This window comes from Carcharodon carcharias, chromosome 3 (assembly GCF_017639515.1).
Source record: "Carcharodon carcharias isolate sCarCar2 chromosome 3, sCarCar2.pri, whole genome shotgun sequence".
NCBI lineage: Eukaryota > Metazoa > Chordata > Chondrichthyes > Lamniformes > Lamnidae > Carcharodon > Carcharodon carcharias.
Genome location: NC_054469.1, coordinates 186,584,384 through 186,605,635, shown reverse-complemented (window position 1 = coordinate 186,605,635; position 21,252 = coordinate 186,584,384). Strand labels below are relative to the sequence as shown.

The window sequence follows — 21,252 nt, the reverse complement described above, 5'->3', positions numbered from 1 at the left end:
CAAGATTATGTCCCTGGCACTAACTGCACCACTAGTGGAAATAGATTCTCACTATATTTACCCTGTCAACTCCTTTAATCATTCTTAACATCTAAACTGTATTACCCCATAATCCTCTATACTCAAGGAAATATGAACCGAGTGTACGCAACTTTAAGACCATAAGACGGAGGAGTAGAAGTAGGCCATTCAGCCCATTGAGTCTGCTTCGCTATTCAACGAGATCATGGCTGATCTGATAATCCTCAGCTCCACTTTCCTGCTTTTTCCCCATAACCCTTGATACCCTTACTGATTAAAAATCTATCTATCACAGCTTTCAATATACTTAATGACCCAGCCTCTACAATAAAGAATTCCACAGATTCACTAGCCTCAGAGAAAAAAATTCCTTCTCATCTCTGTCTTAAATGGGCGCCTCCTTACTCTGAGATTATGCCCTCTGGTCCTAGCCTCTCTCACAAGAGGAAACAACCTCTCAACATCGACCCTGTCATGCCCCCTAAGAATCTTAAACGTTTCAATAAGGTCGCCTCTCATTCTTCTAAACTCCAATGAGTACAGGCCCAACCTACTCAACCTCTCCTCATAAGAAAATCCCTCCATACCTGGGGTCAACCTAGTGAACCTTCTCTGGGTTGCCTCCAATGCCAGTACATCTTTCCTTAGATAAGGGGACCAAAACTGTTCACAGTATTCTAGGTGTGATCTAACTAGTGCAAGACAACCCAATTTTTATACTCCATTCCCTTTGAAATAAAGGCCAACACTCCATCCGCCTTCCCTGTTACCTGCTGAACTTGTATCCTAGTTTTTTGGGATTCATGCAAAAGGGCTCCCAAATCCCTCTGTGCTGCAGCTTTCTGCAAGTTTTTCTTCATTTAAATAATATTCAGCACCTATTCTTCCTGCCAAAGTGCATAACCTCACATTATATTCCATCTACCAAGTTTTTGCCCACTCACTTAACCTGCCTATATCCCTCTGTAGACTCTTTATGTCCTCCTCATCGCTTGCCTTCCCATCTATTTTTGTGTCATCCACAAACTTGGCGATAGTACATTCACTTCTCTCATCCCAGTAAATAACTGTGGCCCCTGCACTGATCCCTGAGCACTCCACCAGTTACAGGTTGCCATCCTGAAAATGCCCCCCTTATCCCAACTCTGTCTTCTATTAGTTAGCCAATCCTCTATCCATGCCAGTACACTACACCAACATCATGGGCTCTTATCTTATTAAGCAGCCTTTTGTGCGGTACCTTATCGAACAACTTTTGGAAATCCAAATATATTACATCTACTGGTTCTCTTCTATCTATCCTGTTTGTTACCTTCTCAAAGAATTTGAATAAATTTGTCAGGCATAAATTCCCCTTCACGAAGCCAGGCTGACCCTGCTTGATCATATTATGCATTTCTAAATGCTCAGTTATTACAGAGACACTAGCATAGACTAATATTTTCCCAATGATGGATGTTAAGCTAACTGGCCTATAGTTACCTGTGTTTTGTCTCCCTCCCTTTTTGAGTAAGGGTGTTACATTGGCAGTTTTCCAATCCTTTGGGACTTATCCAGAATCTAAGGATTCTTGGAAGATTACAACCAGTGCATCCACTATCTCTGTCACTACTTCTTTTAATATCCAGGGGACTCCTTGGCCTTTAGCCCCATTAGTTTTCCTAGTACTTTTTCTCTAGTGATAGTTATTGTATTTGTTTCCTCTCCCCCTCCTCCCTTTTGCCCCTTGATTATTTAGTATTTTTGGAATGCTATCAGTGTCTTCTACTGTGACGACTGATGCAAATTATTTATTCAACTCCTCTGCCATTTTCTGGTTCCCTATTATTATTTCCCCAGCCTCATTCTCTAAGGGGCCTATGATCACTTTGGCCTCTCTCTTCCTTTTTATATATTTAAAGAAGCTCTTACTGTCTGGTTTTATATTACTTGCTAGTACCCTCAAAGTTTATTTTCTCCCTCTTTACTAGATTTTTGGTCATCTTTTGTTGGTTTTTAAAACTTGCCCAATCCTCTGGTTTACCACTAATCTCTACCACATCATATGTTTTTTTCTTTCAATTTGATACTATCCTTAACTTCCTTGGTTAACTATAGTTAGCTTATTCTCTTCCTAGAATCCTTCTTCCTCACTGGGATATATCTTTGTTGTGAGTCATAAACTATTTTCTTAAATACCTGCCATTGTTCAACAGCCATCTTGCCTGCTAAACTCCTTTCCCAATCCACTCCATCCAACTCTGCCCTCATTCCTTTGTAATTACCCTTATATAAGTTTAGCACAGTTGTTTTGGACCCAAGTTTCTCACTCACTCTCAAACTGAATGCTAAATTCAACAATGTTGGTCACTGTTTCCTAGGGGATCTTTTATTCTGAGATCATTTATTAAACCTGCCTCATTACACATTACCAGATCCAAAATAGCCTGATCCCTGGTTGGATCTACAACATTTTGTTCTAGGAAACTGTCCTGAATACACTCTACGAATTCTTCCCATGGCTACCTCTGCCAATTTGATTTGCCCAATCTACTAGAATATTAAAGTCACCCATGATTAATGTATTGCTTTTTTACATGTCCTCATTATCTCATGATTTATTCTCTATCCTACAGTGTAGCTAGTATTAGGGGGCCTATAGACTACTACCACCAGTGTCTTCTTCCCCTTGTTATTTCTTACCTCCACCCATATGGATTCTACATCTTCCGATCCAAGACCATTTCTTGCTTTCGTACTTATTCTATCTCGTAGTAACAAAGCTACCTCACCACCCTTTCCTCCCTGCCTGTCCTTTCAAAAAGTCACATACCCCTGAATATTTAGTTGATCAGTGACAGTGAAAGAACGGCAATATATTTCCAAGTCAGGATGGTGGGTGACTTGGAGAGGAACTTCCAGGTGGTGGTGTTCCCATCTATCCTTGAAACCGTATCTCCGTAATGGCTATAAGATGATATCCATTAAATTCTATTTGTGCCGTTACTTCATTTATTTTGTTTCGAATACAACATGTCCTCATAACTTAGCTGCATGACTTGCACTGTACACACAGCTAGAGCTAGTGGTTACCTCCTGGATTTGCAGTCTTCCATCAGCAGTGATGTCATACGCCGACATAAATCGCTCTTTCATTTTCTGGACCTTTCCAGCACTCAGGTCGTCCTGCGAAAGCCAAGTGGGATAAACACATTGGTGTGAGAATTCAATCCATATTTATAAGCCCACTCATGCGTGATTTGCCAAGTGGCTGCTAATTAATTAAGGCTCTGCAGACATCACAACAATTGCTATCACCCTTTGAGCCATGCACTTCAGTGCCAGTGTATCGAGTGTGTCTAATTCTTCAGATAACTATTTATCCTAACATATTAACATCAGTTCTCTTCACCCTGATACAGTGTGACATATTCCAAACTAAACAATTCTAACCGTCACACATGAATGAAATTCCTATGATTTTTGCCATGACCAGGTAGCAGTTTCACAGTTTGGCTGTTATACAGTGAATTCTCCTTGGTGCATCAGCCTATCTGATCAAACTTTTCCAGATTTAAAGTTTCTCGGACCAGTCTACTGTCATTCTTCCACAACTGCCATGACTGAAAGCCTGTCCTCATCTCCTGCTAAGCCTTTGGTTACTGGTTTGACTGTGCTTTTTTTAATTCATTCATGGGATGTGGGCTTCATTGGCTGGGCCAATATTTATTGCCCATCTCTAGTTGCCCTTGAGAAGGTGGTGGTAAGCTGCCTTCTTGAACTGCTGCAGTTCATGTGGTGTAGGTACATCCACAGTGCTGTTAGGAAGGGAGTTCCAGGATTTTGATCCAGTGACAGTGAAGGAACGGCAACATATTTCCAAGTCAGGATGGTGGGTGACTTGGAGAGGAACTTCCAGGTGGTGATGTTCCCATCTGTCTGATACCCTTGTCCATCTAAATGTTTGCAGTCGTGGGTTTGGAAGATACTGTCTAAGGAGCCTTGGTGAATTCCTGCAGTGCATCTTGTAGATATTGCACACTGCTGCCATTGTGCATCAGTGGTGGAGGTAGTGAATGTTTGTGGATGTGTCAGCTTCAGCCTATCCTGGTCACAGTATGCACCCATGTGTGATCACGCACAGACTGCGCTAATGTCTCTCAGTACAGCCTGGCTCCAATCATCTCGGAACCCCCCTTGCCACTGGACCAAGATCCTGCCCTGTCAAGACCATGTGGTGGTCGGTGTGCAATGGCCACCCCATGTTAAAAAATAAACCACGCGCAGGCCTCTTCCACTCGTCAAAGTGAAGTCTGGGACCTGGAATGTCAGGACCCTTGTGGACAACCCATAAGGGACAGACCTGAGCTGCCATCTCAGCTCGAGGACCTCAGGTACCTCGACATTGACATTGCTGCCCTAAATGAGTCACAATGTGCAGAAGGCCAACAAGGCAGCGGGTACACCTTTTTCTGGGGGGGCCTTCATGCCTTCATAGGGTGGGCTTTGCCATCAAAAATGAGCTTGTCTGGTGCCCAGTGATTCCCCGTGGGATAAGTGAGCGCTTCATGACTGCCTGGTTCACCTTTCATTTAATCAGCATGCCACTGTCATCAGCACATACACTCCTATATTTGAGGCAACAGACAAGGCCAAGAAGGAATTCAACACTGACCATAAGCAAACCTTAGATCGAGTATAGACAACAAACTGATCCTCCTCAAAGATCTCAATAGAGTTGGGAAGCACGGATAGGCAAGGAAAGAGTAGGGAAAACAAATTCCAATGAAATCCTTCTCCTGGCAAAATGTCTGGAACATGACCTTGTCATAACTGACACACTGTTCCACCAACAGGATAAGCATAAGGCCTCATGGCAGCACCCATGGTCCAAACACTGACTCTCAATTGACTACATCATTGTTTGAGCAAGGGACCACAGAAATATTCACATGTCCCCACACCATGATAGGTACTGATGACTGCTGCACCAATCTATCATCTCCATCAGCCTAGCTCCAAACAGCAGAGGCAACAGAAGCAACGCTGCAAAATAACTAACACCAAAGGTTTCAAAGATACCACCAAGGTGGCCCTTCTCCATCAGCAGCTCAGTGCCAATCTCTCAACCTCTAGCCACCAGGAGCTACAGTGTGTGCATAGTGCCTAGCTGACCCTAAAGTCCACCATAACAGGCAGCTGTGAAGGTATCCTTGGTCTATCTATCAGGAAACACTATGACTGATTTGACAAAAATGACCAAGAGATACAGGATCTAAGCAACTGTAAGTGCAAAGCTTTTGCAGATTGAAAACTTCAATAAAACCTCAAGAGAAAAACAGCAGTCCTACAGGCACCTGAAGGCAGTGGTACAGCATAAAGCCCGCGACATAACAAATGGTGGGTAGAAAGAGTGTGGGAGATGAACAACTTACGGACAGTAACAACATGCACGGTTTCTCTACCAAGTCAATCTACAGCCCAAGCACTCAAGGACCCACCCCCCTGAGAGCAAAACATGGAGGAGAGTTCACCAAAGACAGGGAACCAGTCGGTGTTCACTGGAGAAAACATTTTGAATAACTCCTCAACTGAGAATCTGTCAACAAATCAAGACAGTTGGGAGCATGCAGAGGTGAAGCGGAGGCACCTGAAGTAGCGTACAAACCTCCAAATACCTCATCTGCCTGACCCTTTAAGCACCACCTGGCCCACATGTGGCTGGGTCTGTAGGTCTTGCATTGAACTTACTGGCCATCTCAGAGCCCACTGTACTGGAGTGGAAGCAAGTCAATCTCGATCCCGAGAGACTGCCTAAGGAGAAGCAGTATTTGAACACTTCTATGTCTCTATGGGTGGTACGTGGCGGTGGAGGTGTGTAAAATTGAAGGCCACAGTGGTAGCACAGTACCCATCACCTACCCACCGCTGCTTGGGCAAAGTGACAAGGCTAAACCTGGTAGCCTTGTTGCTGGCTAGTGGGGGTGCCCCTGCTTGTGCACCCTGTATCCAATGCAAGACTATTCCAAGGCATTTTCCCCCTCCCCACATAGTTCCCCCCACCACAGCCCTGCAAACCTGACCCCTGCTGGGGTCTGCCAGCCTAGCCCTGGCGAAACCCCAGGCTTAACTGGGTATCCTGCTCCATGGTTCTGCTTTGTTGGGGATTGCCTGTAATCCCTGGAGAGACTACCTCGCCCAGTGGTGTTGCTGAGGTTAAAGAGCTCATTTATTGACCAGCAGCTCCCGGCGGCTGCACTTTAGCCCCGGTAGACCGGGGGAGGGGGCTAGTCTCACCCAAGAAAATGTATGCACCAATAACTGTAAAATTGGCTTGGATGACCTGGCCAAGTGGAGGTGGGCTTTCCCCTGACTTTTAAGCCAGGTGGCAGGAGCACAGACTCCGTTAAAACTCACCCCCCCCCAACCCCCCACCCCACCCCCACTATATTTCTTAACTTGTTTAACTTTTAATTAAAGTGCAAACTTACAGTAAACCAGCAATATAAATTACATAGTGCTGCTGATATTAGAAGCCACCAACAATATATAAAAGAAGTGCTTTTGTCAGGCATACTGGGCACAAGTATACATAAAAATACATAGAGAGAGGGGGAGAGAGAGATTACAACATAAAACAGGCCATTCAACCCAATCAGCTGTGTTTGTATTTATTCTCCAATGGGAACTTTGCAACATGATCCCCTTTGTCATTTTCCTGCCCTCCACGCTATCACAGACCTACCCCCTTTGCTTCTCCACCTATTTCCCTGCCTCTGTACTTGCTTCAAACCAATTACACGTCTCTAACTGATGTAAGGCCAGTGACCTGAAATGTTAATGCTATTTTTCTCTCTTCACAACTGCTGCCTGACCTGTTGGGCAATTTTCAGCACTTTCTGTCTCTGGGGTCAGGGTTTAGAATGAAAGCAGCAGTTTTTCAAGCTCTTTTAAATGAGGAACCTTCTTCGAAAATATTGATGTGTTGCTGAGAATCCCACCATCCTAACATTAGAAAGGCAGCATAAGCTCCCCAAATTAAACAGCACTAATATTGTCAAAAAACTACACATGTAAGATGCCAATAAGTTAATAGATTGCAAAAAATCCAGAAAGTTGATAAAACGGACTGAAACCTTATTAGCTTATGGGATCTCCTCATGGCTTTCATGGGGAAACCTATAAATGAATATATAATGGATACTTTAAAGGCATGTTTATAGCAAGCTCAACATCGCTATCTTGATCTCCTATTTCTCCTCTTGGAATTTCATATAAACTTCCCGCTAACCTGCTGCTGCAGTGCTCAGGTATTGTTATTGGTGATTGTTTTCCTCTTCCTTGCAGCTTTTGCCATGAAACTCAGTTATGGTGTTCAATCTTTCTCTTTAGCTTTAAGTAGGTATCTTGCTCGTTGCATTACTTGCCTTTAAAAAGTCGCTCCCACAGCATGTTTTTCCTAAGTGTACTCTATCTTACCCGCCACAATCATTAATTAGCAAACTGGCAAACACAAAACTTATAGCTGTGTATTTAACTTTTGTAACTCAACTTACATTGTCATTGCCAACTTTTGAATAAAACAACAGATTTTTTTCTATCCCCTGTAGCCACTTGAAAAATTTAAGTTTAAATTATTCTTACCAATTGAAAATGATTTTCATTCCCATTTTCCATAAATAACACTACTTTTCAATAACATTAAAAATTAACAGTCTAAGCGGCTATGCTTTTGGTAACAACTCAAACGTCTGTCTTTTTTGTGGGGTGGAGGCGGGTGCTGGTGTGGGGTTGAGGTGAAGAATTGGGACTTGGTGCTGAAGATAAGGAAATGAATGGTGCTGAACAGGTGTACTTTTCTAGCTTTTTGTTGCACCAGGAGCACATGTAGCATTTGTGTTTTACACTTTTAAATATGCATCTTATGCACTGGACATAGTCATATGTATGTAACACTATGCATTTGTAAAAAAAATAGTTTCCAGTTAAATATTGAGTCTTCTTCTCAATTGCGCCATACTGGATGTTCCAGTCATGAAAAAAATCATGTGGTTATAAAGGTAAAGTTACCAGCAACAGCTGAAAGTACCAACACGCAGCAACATTTTAATAGCAAAACAGAACAACGAATAAAGTCAAAGTAGATTTACAAAAGTGATCACTTTTTGTCATCTGTTCAGAGCTGTAACACTAGTTGGAAGACACAGGCTTGGACAATTGTAACCCAAGACAGCTTCTTTTATGGTTTACAGCACTGGAACCCTTCTGGCATCTTAAATAAATACAGGAGTACAGAACTTCACTGATGGTTCAGCTGGGAAAATCACTGTTCAGTGAGGAATTCAAATGAGGAAGAGGCCAAATTCTGTGTTGTGTTAGCTGATCAGGGTCCAGGTTGCGATACAGGCATTACAGCTGGCTTGAATATTCCTGAGCTAGGGAGGAAGTGTAAGTCCTTCAATTTCTCCTTTGTTGCTATCTCCTGCTGGAAAGTGTAGTTGTGGATGTCAGGTGTAGAGAATGGGTTTGCTATGACATCTCTCAATGACTGAGTGGGATAAAATATTCCCTGATGCAGCTCTCTTCTGTTATTTGTCTGTAGCTGCTCACCTCAAATAAAATATAGGTCTCATCATTCACCAAAGAACTCACTTCAAAAAAGATGAGACAATATTCTGCTATCTTTGATACTGAAGGTTGAACAAATAAATAACATTTGATGCTTTGAAAAGAAAGTGACCATAAAATTGCTAGATTGTTGTAAAGAGCCAACTAGTTCACAAATGGTCTTTAAGGAAGGAAATTGTGCTTGCCAATATAGTGCAGTTACTGAAGTAGTCAGGCTGAAGCTGGCAGCTAGCTTACACCCAAATTCATAAAAGTTGTAATGACCTACTAGGATCAGTCATGCATTGTTTGCAGAGAGAGATTTATCCACTCTCCTGTGTGACTTGGAATCAGGGATAAATAGTGCTGCCATAAGTTCATTTTTGAAATAGATTTTATTTTAGTTTTATCAGAATTAGAACCAGATCATTTACTCTAATCCTACTCAACATCAAGCAATTCCTCAAATTCTTGTATATAAAATACATAACTATTGAAGTTCTCATAGCATTCCACAGATTATATGGAAAGAAGCAGACTCTGAATGGTAAACTTTATGGATTTACACTCCTGGTAGAAAGTTTTGCCAGCTGGAAGTGCATGTTAGAAATCCAGGTATGTAGATCAATGCCCTCCCAGGAGTAGAAAGTTGTAAAATTACTCCCTAATTTACCTGTACTTTTTAACAACAATAATACTCACAAGGTATGATGAATGCAAGATCAGAGATAAAAGCATTGACTCATAGAATAAATAAGGATTTATATCTTAACTAGCATAAATGTATGGACACATTGTATTTGTATACATACATAAGATACATAAGCACATGGTAAGTCACTATCTTTATTGCTGCATCCAGTTTGGACACTACAGCTTAAGATATTGGTCTTGGGGCGCATGTGTGCAGATTCAATGCAGATTCACCAGGTGTTAGAGGGTTAAATTGTGAGAAGTTGCATCAACTTGCCTTACATTCTCTGATGTTTAGAAGGTCGAGGAGTGAGCTAATTGAGGCTTTAAAAGAAGAAAGGGATTTGGCAGATTTGATACAGAAAAATGAGTTCCTCATGCAAGGAAATCCAGAATTGGGGGAGGTAGGGGGGTGGGGGGTTAGTGGGGTGGCAGAATATTAAAATTAAAGCCACGTTACTCAGCAGTGATACTGGGAAGGACCTTTCTACATAAAGGGTATTGGAAACCTGGAACTTTCTCCCCCAAATGGCCAAAGATATTGGGTCAATTTTCAAAACTGAGATCCAAAGATCTGAAATAAAAAAGGGCATCAAGGGAAAGGGATCTAGGTTGGTTAAACGGTGTTCAGCTACATAGCAACCATTTTCTAATTGAAGAATAGGCTCAAAGGGTGGAATGGTCTAGCTTTGATGTAATTACCTACACATACCTATATGTATATATACACAGATACATAGAACATATATATAGACATACATACATACAAAGCTAGTATCATTTGTTTAAAATAAAATAATTAAGCTCCTGTACTTAAACTGATTAAAAAGCTGGTGTAGAGGACACAGATTGATAGAATTTAAAAATAATAATAAAGTTATAAAGCAAGTGCAACCAGATGGAAATATAATTATTTTTTAATTGATGGTTCTCAAAGAACTTAATATAGCCCAGGTTGATAATAAATGACAGGTAATGTAACAGTAAAATCTCATTTTTGCAATAGTGCGTGCAAGTGCAGCAGTAGATTTCAAGGTAATTCAATTGGAATTTGAAGCCATATTATATCTTACTCATGAAGCTTTTAGTATTAAATTAAATCTCGCATTTCTCCTAAAAGCACAGGCTCTTGCTGTAGTCTGGTCTACAGTTGGCAACAGGTCTAGCACCTGGAGTATATCTGCTGGGGTGTTGCTCTACTGGAAATTAATTGAAGGGCAAATGACATAAATTTATCTTCTATGCACTGAGTTATATTATTAGGTGCTGTATTGGGAATTTTGGTGCCATGGTGACTTTGGGTGCATCCAAATTCCCCAAAAAGCACTTCAGGTTCTGTGAAATTTGGGAGCCATGAGCATTAACTTGGACATTTGCTCGCATATTTTTTAATTGACACCGGTAGGATCACAACACGTGTGATCAGACACCAATCCCTGAAGCTCTGACTTTCCTGAAAACATGACATGGGTTAGAATTGGTACTGAATGAATGGCTTTTGGCATGAATTTTGATGTTATCCACAAGCATTTCAAATCTATTCCAAACTCTCCTTCAAGAAATTGCACACTTCACTGAAGAGAACGTACAGGACGGCAGGACAGCAGATAGTCAGGAGTCATTTCACTCTTGACTTACAAGTCCTGTAAGAGAGAGCTGCATCTTTCACTATGTAAACCACCATGATCATGGTATATTATACCCTTTCGTATAGTCATTAGAGAAAATGTAGCATCTCCAACGGGAAGCCATGCTTGGAAAATGCAGATTTCAGAATTGGAGCTGCACTGTAAACATATGAACATACGAATTAGGAAGAGTCAGCCACTTGGTCCCTTGAGCCTGCTCTGCTATTCAAGAAGATCATGGCTGATCTGAATGTAACCTCAACCCCACATTCCTGCCTACTCCCGAAATCCCTTCACCCCCTTATTAATCAAGAATCTATCTAGCTCTGCCTTAAAAATATTCAAAGACTCTGCTTCCACTGCCTTTTGAGGAAGAGAGTTCCAAAGGCTCACCACCCTCTCAGAGAAAAAAAATCTTCTCATCTCTGTCTTAAATGAGCAGCCCCTTATTTTTAAACAGTGACCTCTAGTTCTAGGCTCTCCCACAAGAGGAAACATCCTCTCCACACCCACCCTCTCAAGACCCCTCAGGATCTTAAAGGTTTCAATCAAGTCATCTCTTACTCTTCCAAATTCCAGCAGATACAAACCTAACTGTCCAGCCTTTCCTCATAAGACAACTCGCCCATTCCTACTATTAGTCTCGTAAACCTTCTTTGAATTGCTTCTAATGCACTTACATCTTTACAACTGCTCTAGTTGTATCTCTGGCTCATGTTCCCTTGGGGCTCGCTCCCAGCTGGGAGTGTGAGATCAGCACAGTTACTCATTGTCCTCTTGGTCATGCTTTTCTTGAAGGTGGGCCATGTTAGATTGAAGGTATCGTGAAATTATCATGGCAGCTATTTTTTATGCCATCACTGTTTTTGTTTAACAATTTTACAATAATACTGTATGACCAGTAAAACAAGGAACATGAATTAAATAATGTCCATTGTCAATTTTTTACAAATTATGTTATTGACAGCTAGACATTAAGTACCTTAGAATGAAAGAGCTTATATTTGTATCAGATAATTTCACGATGTCTCTTTCAGAAACAATTATTTTCAAAAGGTAGTCACTGTTCTTTTGTAGGAAAATGTGGCTGCCAATTTTAACACAGCAAGATCCCACAAACAGTAGGTGAGAGCAATGACCAATTCATTTATTTTAGCTAACATTAGCTGAGAGATGAAAGAACACTGGAGCAATCTCTGTTTTTCCAATAATGCCACAGATCTTTTGTGTGTCATGGTGATGCTGTTTAAATAACAAATATTAACTTCATTTTGATTTATGATCAAACAAGGATATAATCTATGCCGAAACTTCAGGAGAAAACTGTCTTTTGAATGTGACATTAAACAGAGGTCCTACCTGCCTGTGGTTCCCCCACCCAGTCATGAAATAGTCCGACAGCAACTCACCGTTCAGGCACATATAATCACCAAAAAAAATACACTTGGGCAAGGTACTTATCATCTACCATCAGCTGCAGACAGGTCTTCAGCAGAATCCTGCACCTTCCGGGATACACAAGAGTAAAGTAGGAAAATAAATCTGTTTTAAGCCTTCATGAAAACATGGACTGTCAACTTTGAGGATGCAGCTGCACAAGTTAACATTATTCAGTTTGATTTTGCCTGAGGCAGTTTGGTTAATCATGTGGAAGAAACAGTGGATCTATTGACACAAGCCAGGTTTGACATGAGTAGTGGTGGTTCAATTGCAAAGCCTGGCGTGGCTCCTCTTTAATGGTTAACTATCTGCCTAATATAAACCAGCCACATGAAATGGAACTTAGCTTATAAATTGTATCTGATGGAGACAAATATTTAACAGCTAAAGCTCTTCAATTGGTGGATGTAGGTAAACATTGTGTTTTGATCTGAGTGTATGCTACCATTGCTGTGCCATGGTTTGTAAACATTTGCTTTACCATAAATTGATCAAAGTCTATTTGTAATAGTGTTTGAACACATTGCTTTCAGCTTGTATTTTTGTTCAGTGAAATGAAACAAAAATGTAAGCCTTGACACTACCTTGTGGGATTTCATGAATGAAAGCATAGTGTTATTTGTCTGAAATTCTGCTCTTCATTTTCTCAGTGATGGCATTAACTCATTCAAAAAGCCTGTTGAATAAACCCACTAAATTAAGGGAGAGAAAAATGTTAATGAACATTAAATTTAAGGCAGTAAGATATCTGAAAATATTTTCCACCAGGTAATGCACCTTGAGTTAACATAATCGCACTCTGCCACCTGGATTTGACTCTAGCCCTAACTAATATGACCAGAGGAAAATGATTAACAGGGAAAACAATTGCTGGTCCCATCAAGCCTGTCTCACACTCATGATGGGTGGAACATAATGACTAGGCATTTCTTATGGCACCACACCAGCCATCTCCTGCAAACGCTCCCTCCTCTTCTTCACTGACATGCTATTTTCTGGAGAGACCAGAAAAGGACCAATAAGGGAAAAAAAAGACTCTGGAAAATACCTCCCTGACCTGCAGATCTAAACAATTCAAGGAGAAGTAACATGATCATTCTTGGATTTCCTTACTCATGAATAGTGACTCTTCCCAGTAGAATAAATTGGAAGGAATGCATATAAGTTGATAAATGAACTTCTTGGTCTGCATGCTAGACATTGACACTGTGCATTAAACCAGTGTGGGTTGTCTCAGTTCAATGTTAAACAGCTGTTGGTCCATGACACAAAAATTGCCCATAATTTGATACAAAATGAAATTAAAAGAATCACTCAGAGATGCCACAATGAAGTTGGGGTTTAACACACATATGACTGGATTGAATAGAGGGAACTTTATCCTGCATTTGGTCCATGTTACACTCGACCCAAGTGATACTGACATTTCTGACAGATTCACCAATTTTGGAAGGCTTTACCCATCAGCAGCAAATCTGAAAAATACAGAGGCGCAATGCACATCATTTTCCATTTGTTTTCTCCATTTGTTAAAATTAACGAATGGAACACTCAACAGTAACACAAAATCAATAAAATTATTACTCCCTGGCTGTTAATGGTGAAAAAACCAAACCTAAAATTAATGAGTGCAAAGCTCCTTTGCCTTGATTAACATTTATTTTCACAAAAATTGCCCAGAACTAGTGATCTATCCAGACCACAATTTATGTCTCATGCTAGTCACTTGTCCTCATGCTGCATGTACCACCCATTCATACTCTCAGAACTTCATAAGGTCATAAGAAATAGGAGTAGGACTAGGATATTTGGCTCATTGAGCCTGCTCCGCCACTCAATAAGATCATGGCTGATCCAACTGCAACCTTAACTCCACTTTCCTGCCTGCCCCCCTCACCATCCCCATAACTTGCTTGTCAATAAAAAATTTGTCCAACTGAGCCTTGAGTAAATTCAATGACCTGGCCTCCACTGCTCTCTGTGGAAGAGAATTCCAAGGACTAACAACCCCCTGAGAGAAGAAATTCCTCCTCATCTCAGTCTTAAATGGGAAACCCCTTATTTTTAAACTGTTTTAAATTCCCCCATGAGAGGAAACATCCTCCCAGTATCTGTCAAGCCTCCTCAGAATCTTATATGTTTCAATAAGATCATTTTTCATTTTTCTAAACTCCAATGAGTACAGACCCAACCTGCTCAATCTTTCCTCATAAGAAAAAACTCTTTCATCTCAGAAGTCAGCTTAGTGAACCTTCTCTGATCTGCTTCTGATGCAAGTGTATCTCTTCTTCAGTAAGGGGACCAAAAGTATACGTAGTGCTGTAGGTGTGGTCTCACCGACACCCTGTACAGCTGTAGCAAGACTTCCTTACTTTTATACTCCGTCCCTTTGCAATAAAGGCCTTCCATTTGCCTTCCCATTTACTTGCTGTACCTGCATGCTAACTTTTTGTGATTCATGTACAAGAACACCCAGATTCCTTTGTACTGTAGCATTCTGCAGTCTATTACTTTTCTATTCTTCTTCATTTCCCACATTCTACTGCACTGGCCAATGCTTTTCCCACTCACTTAATCTATCCATATCCCTTTCCAGACGCTCTGTATCCTCCTCGCAACTTGCTTTCCTGCCTATCTGTGTATTGTCAGCAAATTTGGCTACAATACAGCCTGTGCCTTCATCCAAGTCATTAATACAGATTGTAAATAGTTGAGGCCTGCGGTACTCCACTAGTTACAGTTTGCCAAGTGGAAAATGACTCAGTTATCCTGATTCTCTGTTTCCTGTTGGTTAGCTAATCCCCTATCCACGCTAATATATCATCCCCAACACCATATGTGCTCTTATCTTATGTAGTAACTTTTTATGTGGCACCTTATCGAATGCCTTCTGGAAATCCAAATATCCCCTTTATTTACCCTGCTTGCTACATCTTCAAAGAACCCTAACAAATTTGGAACAGACAATTTCCCTTTCACAATACCCCGTTGACTCTGCCTGATTGTATTATGATTTTCTAAATGCCCTGCCACTGCCTCCTTAACAATGAATTCTAGCATTTTCTCAATGACAATTTAGTTCAGCTCCCAATAAATCACCCTGATATTCCATAGTGATGCAGCATTAAACCTTGAAGGAGCCACTCTGTCCATTAACTAAATCTAAATATCCTTAAGACACTTGGTTTCCCATACCTTCCACAAAATCTTCAGTCAGTGTCAGGTCTTTGCTCCATGCACTGACAATTAAAGCAATTCTGAATTGACATCAGCATTTTAAATTAGGTTATTCTCCTGCACAGAAAAGCTTCTGGTATAAAAGACAAACAAATTGACCTAATTATTTGAAAACAGAACAAATTCAACAGAAAGATTCAGTACCAATAGTGCACAGACTAATTTAGAACAAAGTTTTGATTTTATACAGCAGTATCTTCCTAGTTGAGGGTACTTATTTCTTCAAACTTGGTCATTTATTTTTCTGAATTTCAATGTGCCTCAAAAACAGACAGACACTTTTACTATTTATTGCTACCAGCTTCATAAAACTTTCATCTTCTAGAGGCCAGAATATATTTGTCCCACTCTTTGCACTGAATCTGAAAATTTGGTTCAGATCAGATATTTTGCATTGTGAATAAACTTGCGAAAGTGCAATTTCACCACTCACAGCCACATATGTATTAATCCAGTCCTCCTGCAAACAAGTTCACTTGTGGCAAAATGGTGACATTGAATTTGTGCCATATTTCTGGATTTATTTCCAAGTTTTGCTTTTAATCCGATAAAGCAATCCATAAAAATCTTTATTTTATTCACTCAAAATATTGAAGCAGTTTTAACAATCACTGACATTAAACAAATTATCTAATTTCCTTGCTTCACCTGTGCATTGTCGCAATGATATAAAGGCACCAATTACTAAGGAATTGGTTAAACAAATTGTGGGCTCATTTAGTAAGTACATTGGTACAAAGGTGGAAAGTTTGAAGACTGATCAGCAGCAGAGCCTGCCTGTATGTGCTCTGCTTAAAAGCAAAAGTGAAACTAAAACCACTCCCTTCTAGAGACATCATGTCGAAATCCCTTAAAGGCATATTACGACAGGCATAATCTAGGAAAAAAGGACATGCATTTGTATAGTGTCTTTCACAATCTGGATAATGTCTCAGCCAGTGAATTATTTCAGGAGTGTGCTCACTGTTGTCATGTGGGGAAGCAAAACACTCCATTTGCACACAGCAAGGCCCCACAAACAGCAATGAAAAAAAAGGACCGATTAAACTGTTTCAGTGGTAGTGGTTAAGGGATGAACATTGGCCACAACACTGGGACAGCCCTCTTGCTCTTCTTTGGATAGCACCATGGGGTTGTTTACATCCACCCGAGTGGGCAGATGGGAGCTTGGTTTAACATCGCATCTGAAAGATGGTATCTTCCACAATGTAGTGCTCCCTCAACATTGCAGTGGAGTGTCAGCTAAAAATATGTACATATGTCTTGGACCGACCTTGAACCCATAACCCTCTGACTCAGAGGCAACAGTGCTGCCCCTAGGCAAATGCTGAATATTGCTGTACTGGAATGAAGACCACCAGCATACAATGCCTTATCAACACAAATGTTCACAAAGATAACAAAGTATGTGATAATTTCTTCCATTTTCTTGTTCTCTTCTTAATTTGTGTCAGTTACTACATCAGCTATTTCGATGTTCTTTGTTTCTGTCACACTATATTCTATTGCCTGATCGAGATGATCTCTTACACACTCGAATGTGTTAAGGATACTGGATTTTTCAACAGATACTTCTTTCTCCTTGGCATATTTTTGTTGATTTGTGTGTCTGTTTTTGCCTCGCTGATTCTAAGGGCGAGCCTAGTTTTCATTTTTCAGTCCTGAAGGATTCAGCCTGACATGGTAAACTGTCAGTTCTTTCCACAGATATTTGCTGATCTGCTATGCATTTCCACCAGTTTATGTTTGAATTTCCAACAATTGCAGTTTATTTGCTTTTTAATAACATATTTTATTGGCCCCATGTATATATATTCAATTCTATTTGAGATTATTGATATTTTTTGCAGAAGTCACAAAATTAAAATCACTTAAATTTAAAAACTTCAAGAAAAGCTCACCATAAAGAGTTAATTGACTGAAGAAAATAATTGTGGCAGAACTATTGCAGTCATGATTTAAACAATTATGATTTGAAGTCTAAAACAAACTTGATACACAAAAGAGAAAAGATAAGAGGTATTTTATTCATGGAAAGGATTGGATTTGCTGGGTTTTTAAGGAGGGTGAATGTCATGAAAACATCGTGCAATCCAGTCAGATAATTCTTTTCTGTCCTTGCAAATGCAATCAGAGTTGAACAAAACGTTATTATTCTCTGGCATGACTGACATTGTCAATATTTTGTTTTTAGTGAAAGCGCTTCCCATTTCTTTTGATCCATGCACTTGGCAATCAGCTGCCAGAAAGGAACTAAATATGTTGTCATGGAAATGTGTACAATTAGGTTTACTTAACAAGTTAAAGTAGCATGTGTACTCACTTCAGTACCAAGTTTCTTCATGAGGTGACGGAAAAAATCATCCAGTTCTTTGCCTTCAATGTAGCCGTTATCTAGATGGAGTTTAACAAACAGTGTAATCGTTCCAACAAAATCATTTGCAGAAGTACTGTATAAGATTAGTAAAAACAAGCATTTTCTGCAATCCTGTCTGAAGAACTTCTGTTACAGAATAAGCAACAATACAGTACAGTAAATAGAGCTGAATTTATTAGGAAACAACACTGTGAGCATACTTGCCTACCCAGGAGCAAATCTGTACCAACATGGCTAGCTAGAATTTGGGGCATTTTACTGCTCAGTTGATTTCATTAAGATGCCTTTATTATTCACATGGATTTGTATTCATACTTTCATTTGTCATCTAAATAGGTTTACAACTCCAGACAACACACAACAGAAAACTACTTGCCAAGAGAGCTGACTGGGTTGCATTAATGGTGATGACAGCCTGCCTAACAGACATTGCTCAGACAGAGCTAGTTAAGAGCAGCAATTTTAAAATGATAATCTGCTTTAGTGGTATAGTAATTCTGCTTGGTTGCTGCTGTTCCAAAAGGATGTACAGAGGTCAGAGCGAACCACTGAGTGCTCTCAAAGACAAGGTTCCACCATCTTATGTGTTGTCCTGAATGGAGTGAGTAGCGCATAAATTGAAAAGAAAACTTTTTATTGACTATAAAAGTATAGCTCATAGTTCACCACAAAAGAATAAATAGGCTTGAAATGACACCATGCCCAAGTCCACACTTCCTAAATAGTCTGTGATACCTATAGTGTCTTACAATTTACTTTAGAATGATGTTGAGTGTACTCCCCTACAATGGTGCTGACACAAACACAAAAACAAAATCCTGCAGATATCAGAAATTTGAAATGAAAAAGAAAATGCTGGGATGCAGGTCTGGCAGTATCTGGGAGGTCCTTGACTCCATGGTGCTGACACGTTTGGGTCTAGAATGAGGAGCATTTCTCCGATGAGCACCAATGTTCAATGGCACAATTCATTCCGAAATGCAGACAGTGAGCACAATGACAGTCAATGACCCAAAGCAAACTGGACTGGTTCCTGACCTGCAGCTTTTAATGTCCTCTGGGGGGAAAGTATTGAAATTGGTACTTATGAATCAGAAGCCCCAACACCTGACCCTTGTACCAGCTCTTTATTGAAGCTCTCAAGGTCAACTTTTTATAAACGGCAAAATTGAAGATTTCATCTGATTTTGCTCTATCTTCTACTTTTTTTTAATAAAAATTGCAAGTACCAAACAGAATTCTATTTCTGATAGAACAGATAACTGGTTAAAATTAATATTCCCAAAATTACCAACTACACCCCTAATCCAAGGGTGGAGTCCGTTCAAATGATGTTCGATATAAAAGACCGATTTGTTGGTTCAAGAGTCAGGATTACTAGGGGAGTTGGATCAGTGTGAAAAGTGGGAAGCTGCAACAATGGAATAAAATTGGTTGAGTTCACCCATGGAGAACAAAAAAAATTGAAGCAGACCCTAGTCTTACCACTGGACCAACTTAATAATAAAACGTCTCGAACGGGCGACAGTCAAACCCATGAAAAGTGTCAGAGTGTCCTGCTCAACCGCCGTCTTTATGCAAATATTGTTAAAATTAATTTGTTTTATCCTTTCCGCTCTATTGAGTATTCCAGCGCTCAATTTGGTCCCAAAAAGTTTTCAAAACCTAATAGAAAATTATTCCTATTTTATAGCCAGATAAGGATTAATACTTCGAGTTTTTTATGCAATCATCCCATACTTGCATTGTGTCGGTGTATTGATAAAATGACTTAAGGGTCTCCCCCTCTAACTAACATCGAATGTGGCAAAGTAAAATTAAGTTACCATCAGCGTCAAATCGCTGCCAAATCTGAAGGAAACCGACGGCATCCAGGTTGTCGAAGTCCGGGCTGTCCATGGTGCTGGCGAGTGAAAGCAAAGTTTCCAATTGCTGACGAGCTTTTCTGCTGCAGCTCACAGGAGAGATCCAGGAGTTCGGAGTGGGCAGAGGTCTTTCTTTACTCCCAGGAAAAGAGAAGTCCAGTGAAACACAAAGAAAGGTCACAGTCGCACCGAGCCGAACAGCCAAGTGTCAAACATTCTCCAGCCAGTCCGGTCTCTGCACCTCAGCTTTGCTGACGAGCTCCGGCTCCTCCCACCTCAGCATCCAATTGATCAGCTCCCAGTGCACTCACTTGTTAAGGTCATAGAGAAGTCTGCATTGAAAGGCTGTTTGGAATAATAACACGACGACGACAGATAAAGTAATATTCTTGCGGGATCACTTCTTTCTCTTTTTAAAAAAAAAAGATTTTTTAACAAGACCAGTGCAATATTGCCTAACTGACCCAAGTCGTGAAAGGCCACATAGGGGAAAAATCTCCGGGACAATATTCTAAAGGGTTTTAAACAATCGTGGTTTATCGAATTAATGAAGTGCTTATTGTACCGTAGAATCATTTTCTAAGCTCGAGTAGAAATCACAGATCTAACTCAGTCTTGGTTCATGCCCTGAAATGCATGGTCGCTTCCCTCTGACCCTCAGCCTCTAATTCTATCCTAGGCTTTCAACTGAAAAGACAAGAGACCTCACCGAATCACTCCATCACTGCCCCCATGTACCAGGCACATTGGGTGGAATTTAATGCCCCCTGGTGGCTAGTTTGGGTGCCGGGTGCCCGATTAAGTCTGGGGCAGGAAAGCTCATGAATGGCCTTCTTGCTGGATGCTAAATTGAGGCCCTTTAGCAGGCAATTAATGCCCAGTTAATGGCCTCATCCTGCTGCCATTGGCATTCAACCAATGGTGGGTGGGGGAGTCACTACTTTGGAATCCGGGAAACAAAGTCTGTCAGGTTTGCCTGTGGGCTTCCATGGGGGATTCCTCACTCAAAAGTACTCGGTGCCCAATTGAGGGACCCAACATTGGGGAAGGGGTGGCCCCTTTCTTCTCACCCCCCACACACCCCCTACCGAACCCCCTCAACCTCCAGCCAGCATCACCCATCCTGTCTTCAACTGTGGCCTGGGTCTCTTGTTAATCCTAACCCTCTGAATGGTGCAATACCTCCACTGTGGTGCTGATGGACAATGGAGAGCCTCAGGTAATAGAATTCCACTCCCAGGAACCTAAATTCCGGGAAAGGCCCGATGCTTACTAGTTAGAGGCAGGAGTGTGGTAAATTTTGAAAGTTGTAAACACTTCCGAGCTACCTTGCTGTAGATAGGGTCGTGCTGGCTCCAGCTACCCACCTGGCAGCAGTGGGTAGCCAGTGGCAATTAACTGCCCA

General features: G+C 40.8%; 1 protein-coding gene across 1 annotated transcript in view; it reads right to left on the bottom strand.

Moving 5' to 3' along the window:
- scgn (secretagogin, EF-hand calcium binding protein) overlaps nt 1-20,138 on the bottom strand; it is a 70,231-nt gene extending 50,093 nt beyond the window's left edge. Inside the window, exons 1-3 of the mRNA XM_041184377.1 lie at nt 19,809-20,138; nt 17,929-17,999; nt 3,094-3,186 (exon numbers count right to left, since the gene is read on the bottom strand). Of these exons, the coding sequence (XP_041040311.1) occupies nt 3,094-3,186; nt 17,929-17,999; nt 19,809-19,881 (237 nt within the window). The 5' untranslated portion in view covers nt 19,882-20,138. The remainder of the gene's footprint in view (nt 1-3,093; nt 3,187-17,928; nt 18,000-19,808) is intronic.
- Nucleotides 20,139-21,252: the final 1,114 nt, after the last annotated feature.